This window comes from Pelobates fuscus, chromosome 12, assembly GCF_036172605.1.
Source record: "Pelobates fuscus isolate aPelFus1 chromosome 12, aPelFus1.pri, whole genome shotgun sequence".
NCBI classification, from domain to species: domain Eukaryota; kingdom Metazoa; phylum Chordata; class Amphibia; order Anura; family Pelobatidae; genus Pelobates; species Pelobates fuscus.
Genome location: NC_086328.1, coordinates 100,777,713 through 100,783,712, shown reverse-complemented (window position 1 = coordinate 100,783,712; position 6,000 = coordinate 100,777,713). Strand labels below are relative to the sequence as shown.

Here is a 6,000-nt window from a genome sequence, read left to right as displayed (position 1 = left end):
GCTTAAGTATGCGAACAGTGTGAACTTCAAAAAAAAGTAAAGGATGGGGCAGGGAGGATAGGTTGAAAGGTACATTGAGGGGAGAGAAGGATGCCTACACCGCCGCCTTTACAGTTGAGTCTGGGAGTGTGGGAGAATTGTAGTCCACCGAAACATAAAGAAGCTGGAGTAGCGGTATCATGTCTCAGTTAGTGCTAGTAGTGTTAGGGAGTTAGAGATTAAGAGGTCGTGTATGGATGTTGATTTAATATTGCTTCAGATGAAACAGGCATTCCAGAGTGCACAGTGAATGTTGGTAGAGGAGGATAAACTGCAGGGTACTTGAATTAAGTTTGTGTGGTTTCTAGCTGTTTTAGTGTGAGCAGACGAGGTGAAGGGCCCTGGGTTGGGAGAGACGTCATCAGCTGCTAGAAGTAGGAGGAGAGATGGTGACGGAGGTGTGAATGAGTTTTAAATGGGCGGGGTCTAGCATGAGATTGGGTTGGAGCAGGAGAGAAAGAATAAAGAAATGAGTGCAGAGCATGAGATGAGAGAAGGGGGGAGTGTAGCAGAGATGGATTAATGTGGATGTAATTGTGTTGTTGAGGCAAGTGGGTGTAAGGAGATATTTTGATGCTGAGGGAGAGGAGAGAAAAAGAAAAGAGGAGAAGAGAGAGCATTGATTGGATGAGTAAGCAGAGTGGGCAGAAGTAAGGAGAATGAGGACTGAGTGTTAGGGGTTAAGGGAGTGTAGAAGTGTTCTAAATGCAGGTAGTGATTGTAGCTGTCATTTCTAATTATCTAAAATTGTGAGATTCTGTCTATAAATGGAATAAAAAGCTTGGGGTGGTGAAGGGAGGGGTGGGCGCGCAACTAAGAACTGTTCTGGTTTCCAGCACGGAAACTTTTAACTCAGACTGTGGAAGACAGAGATGATAGAGTCAAAAAGGGCTGCAATAAAACTATTGAATGGAGATGCACAGAGGAGGTGAGGATTGGTCAAACAAGACATTTGGGTGGGCTACCTGTTGCATATGACAGAAGAACAGCTGATAGAGCACTGCTTGCAAATCCTGGATACATTTTAAATCAGGCTGAGGAAAAGAGATATATTAGGGTCAGTTGGGCCTGCAATAAAACTAAGGAATGGGGAAGATGCATCTGGGGACATTTGAGGTAAGGGTCATTCAAGCAAAAACAAAAGGGAAAGATCAAAAATCACAGAGATAAGACAGAGCTAACCATGTAAGGAAATAAAGCCATTAAACAAATACCAAGAAAGATATATGGGCCTGAGCTGGTTTTAACATAATGGACAAGACATAAAGGTGATAAAATGTGCAATGTGCCAGGGAAATGCAAAGTATGACTAGCATAGGCTTACAAAGTCATGGAAATATATACATTTAAAGTAATACAATAAAATAATGATCACTAAATATAAAAACACACACAACAGCATAAATAACAGGGTATGTAAAATATAAGGAAATGCTGGTCCTCCAGAAGGCTACCTGTTGCATATGGCAGTAGAAAAGCTGATAGAGTACTTTGTTACTTGCAAGTGCTGGATAAATGTTAAATCAGGCTGTTGCACATGGCATATCATGATCAATGTCTGGGTAAAAAGTAGGTCTGGTCACCTGCAAACCATCTTGGCTATATAAATACGCCATATACAAAACTCCTCAAATTAGCTATCATGATCTCACCAAAATCCTGTCCCAGATAAAATAAACTCCTGTCTCATGGAGAGGCTTGCAATGTTTGTCTTGGGGGCTGGGGTTTTTTATTTGCTCACAAACATTACATATCTCTGTGTTGATGGTTAGATTCAAGAGCAGCATGCAATATATAGATATGACAGATGGTGGCTTCTGGAGGTGTGATGTGCAGCATCGGATATCTCTGGAAACTTCACCAGTATGTCCTGCAAAGCATGCCAAATAATTAACAGAGCTCTGTGCATGCCTAAAGGAATTGCAGGGAATTCAAAATTAACTCAAAATGAATTTCAAATTGAAGGACAACTTAGCCGAACTGAAAACAACTGAATGGAAGAATTTTTACAGTTCACCTTTTTGCACTTAAATTTAAAATTTATTTTGAATTTACTTTCCCTGCAAATCTCACTTCAGTGAATGATCCTGATAGTGGGATATTTACCAAAGCACCTTTACCTGAAAACTGGTGTAAAAAAGGAAAGTTGTAAAAGAGAAACAGTGACTAGTTTATTGTGCCTGTTGGTTCTACTGGTTTCCATGTTAATTACCGCATCTTTAGTAATTTGCATGCCAGGTGCACTGTCATTTTAACCTTTGTTTAGTTGTGGAACACCATATATACTCATAATTGTCTGGCAGCCTGGTCAACCCTGGCCACCAGCCCTTACGTTTACCCCTGGACAACTAGTGAAGGGGGGGGGGGGTCATGACTGCTGCCCATGGATTGTGGGCTGCATTTAATATTGATACTTTTGTGCAATTTGGTGGGTTTGAAGGGAATCCAAAGGAGGAGACTTACTAGTCTGTAGAATCAGTTGAGGGAACCTCTGGGAGGCATGTTGTTTGGTTTCTACACTATTGCTCCATTTTATCTTTTGAGTATTACACTGCTAAGACATCTGCAGAATGCACTTTCACCAGTATCCCACAAGACAGTGCGAACCACACCAGATCTTATATTAGCTCTATTAAATGTGAGTGTCAGGGTACCTGTAGTCTCTACCCCTGAGACGGGTAGAGACTTAGACGTTTTTTCATCCAGACGGCATGATTCTCCCGTTCCTCGCGGTCCCCTCGCGCATGTAAACGCCGGCCGCGAGAGAACTATGCCTTTTTGTAACGTGACGCTCAATAGTCGACGTTATGACGCTATTCTAGCCCGACCTGTCAGTCAAATCCCGGACACGAATCAGGTCTCGGCGGAGGCGTGATTAGTCTCTAGAACCAGGGTATTTAAGGGAGCTCTCAGCATTTGCTCATTGCCCTGTCGTGGTTCTAGCCAGCCTAGTCACACAGTGCTCTTGTATTCTCTTGTCTTTTGGTTCTGACCCGGCTTTGTTATTACTTACCTGTCTTCTCTGTTATCCTTGACCCGGCTTGTCTCTCGCTTACCTGTCTTCTCGTTTCCTTGACCTCGGCTTGTCCCTGACCATTCTATACGTAGTATTACGTTAAGTCCGGCCATTCTAAGGTCCGGTATACGTATCTGCTACTCTTTGTACTCTGCGTGTTGGATCCCTGTCCCGATCCTGACAGTGAGTAAGAACATATAAACTTGCATATTACATATTATCTCTCTGTGATAGGCTACACCATTGGAGTCCTCTCTCTATACTTCTTTTTATGTGGATACGGACCCAAAGTCACCCCTGACCCCTCTATTCTCTACAAGGAAAAAAAATCCTAAAATGTCCCTTGACGTTTTATCAGCTATATCTCAAAGTTTAAAATTTTAGCTAATTTTGGACTGTTTTACTGTTTCTGAGACGCAACCTATTTCTGTTTTTTGTCTATAAAGTTATAAGGGAGCCCCATCGATCTCAGGTGCGCTGCCTTAATTTACAATATTTTAGTTAAGTTTGGTTACTCAGCGCTGAACCTTTCGATGTTTTGCATAATGTTGCTTAACACGATCTACAACCCCTATATCACCCTACACACCCACTACAGCTCTTATCCCACTCCACACACATACTACTGCATTCATAAGCCCCAACATACACATACTATTGTCTTTCTGGACACCCCACACACACTACTGCCTTTATAGCTCCCCATGCACATACTACTGCCTTTATAGCTCCACACACATAATACTGCCTTTATAGCTTCCCACATATACATACTACAGCCTTTATAGCTCCCCACGCACATACTACTGCCGTTATAGCTCACCACACATAATACTGCCTTTATAGCTTCCCACATATATATACTACTGCATTTATAGCTCCCCATGCACATACTACTGCCTTTAGAGCCCCACACTATAAAACCCACTACCTTCTCATGCACTCTACAGCTCCTCCCCCACATACTTTAGCCCCTATCCACATTCACATCCCACAAGAAACATCCCCACAAACAAGAAACGCCCCACAGACACAATATTGTATGCAGCCTTCCTACACTCACAGCATCACAAGCAGCCTCCAAACACATACAGCACCACAGGCAGCTGCATGCGCCCAACGCCATGCTCCAGCCTTGTCCTCTGGTGTTTGACCTATTCAGACACTAGAAACAAGTAGGCCAGTAATCTCAGAGTAGGCTTATCATTAAATTCACTTGCACAGTGATTAACAAACACAGGACCATGTGAGAGCTCTTCAGCAGGGCTCTGTATACAAGCTGCCATGGAAGATTACTAGACTAACTTTGGGGGAGTTTGTGTGTCATCGGTGGTGACCTTTCACACCTCCTCGCGGCCCCACTCCTATTTTGTCCCAGTCAAGCCCTGGGCATAGCACACCTCTTGCTTTTTAAATAAATGCCCCCCCTAGCAAGCTCTTCTATGCTCTTGTCACTAAAAAGCCACAAAAAGTAAAAACACAATTTCCCATTTATTGGTTTAAAGAGTAATACACTACCCTAGAGAACTAACCGTTTTAGTGATGTAAAAATATATGTGTTAATATAGCCTTACATATATTCAGGACATAGTCTAATTTCAATGTTAAAAGCATCTATTGAATTTAGAACCTGCTTATTCTCTAAACTGGTAATATCAGCCCAAGAAATAGTTTCAATCCCATCACTAGATTAGCCACGAAAATAAAAACATTTCAGAATAAATATTAAATAAAATTATTAGTATGGGTGGAACTGTAGTATGGGTGGTACTGTAAATGTGTTAAATTAATGGTATAAAGATAATGAATCATTGTCTACAAGTAAATATTATCAGTTTATACAGAGTAAATTTTAAATTTCTTAAAATACATTTTGCTTGTCACTGATTCTTAATTGTGTTTGAAATGTCTTTCCTAAGTAAATCAAACCACCTCCCAAAATACAAACATCCTGGGTCAGACTAACCCTCCGCAATATGGATATGGTTTAGCATTTCTTGCATAGACTGTGCCAATCCCAAAGTCTCCACCCATAGCCTGTCTCAAGGTTGCAGTGGCACGTGTCCTGTGCCTACTCTATAAAAGAGCCATGTTAGTCTCTGAGCATCTGTTCCTCTATTGACAATCCCCAAATCGGTACCTAGTACCGCAGGCAAAATGGGGACAAATAGGGGGTTATGGATATGTATAGGGGGCCTCCTGATGATTCTTGCCTGTTTTCAAGGTGAGTACTAAGTGGTAAAAACAGACTATTTACGAGGGAAATTCTGGAGCAAGGAAACATCTAATAACCTATATAATAAGTATTGTTAGTATTGACCTACTTCTTTTTTTCTTTATAGCTTGTATTATAGTATTATAGCTGTCTTCTTGCTTGAGGGTAGATGTTTTCAGTGTAGTGATTCCGAACATAGTGGAAAACCCTTATCTTTATGTTTGACTCTAACGATCATGATGTGTCTGTGTACATTTTCCTTTTCAATAATTGCTTGCCGTGTTTATTTGTATCATATTTGTAGGTGGAATTCACCCAAACAATCCTAATTCTGGTGAAATTCCAGATTTCCCATATTCATCATTAGGGAAAATAAAAAATACTTAAATATATTTGGAGTAAAAAAATTACTTTAATTATTAAATATTTCTCTAGTCATTTAATATTCAATGGACTAGTATATGTGTTGGATGCCCCATGGTAATTATATTTTATTTAGTAAACCTGTAATTGTAGAGAATTGAGAAGGGGACTGCAAATATTAGGCCAAATTGGTAAAATAACTCAATTAATTTGTGTATGAGTGCAGGAGTGTCTTGACATCTTACTTTTCGTGGTTAAAACATTTTAAACTGTTTTAAACCCCAGAGCCAGACCTTCAGCACCTACTCCTGGCTCTCCTCTCAGCCTTTCTTGTTTTGCTAGTGATAGGCTGAGAGGAGAGGAAGAA

The 6,000-nt window shown here is 40.8% G+C and overlaps 1 protein-coding gene across 1 annotated transcript in view; it reads left to right on the top strand.

Annotated features, from left to right (window-relative positions):
- Window positions 1-5,188: 5,188 nt before the first annotated feature.
- The window catches only part of LOC134578531 (mucin-5AC-like), a 52,084-nt gene continuing 51,272 nt past the window's right edge, over window positions 5,189-6,000 (top strand). Inside the window, exon 1 of the mRNA XM_063437512.1 lies at window positions 5,189-5,279. Within this exon, the coding sequence (XP_063293582.1) occupies window positions 5,213-5,279 (67 nt within the window). The 5' untranslated portion in view covers window positions 5,189-5,212. The remainder of the gene's footprint in view (window positions 5,280-6,000) is intronic.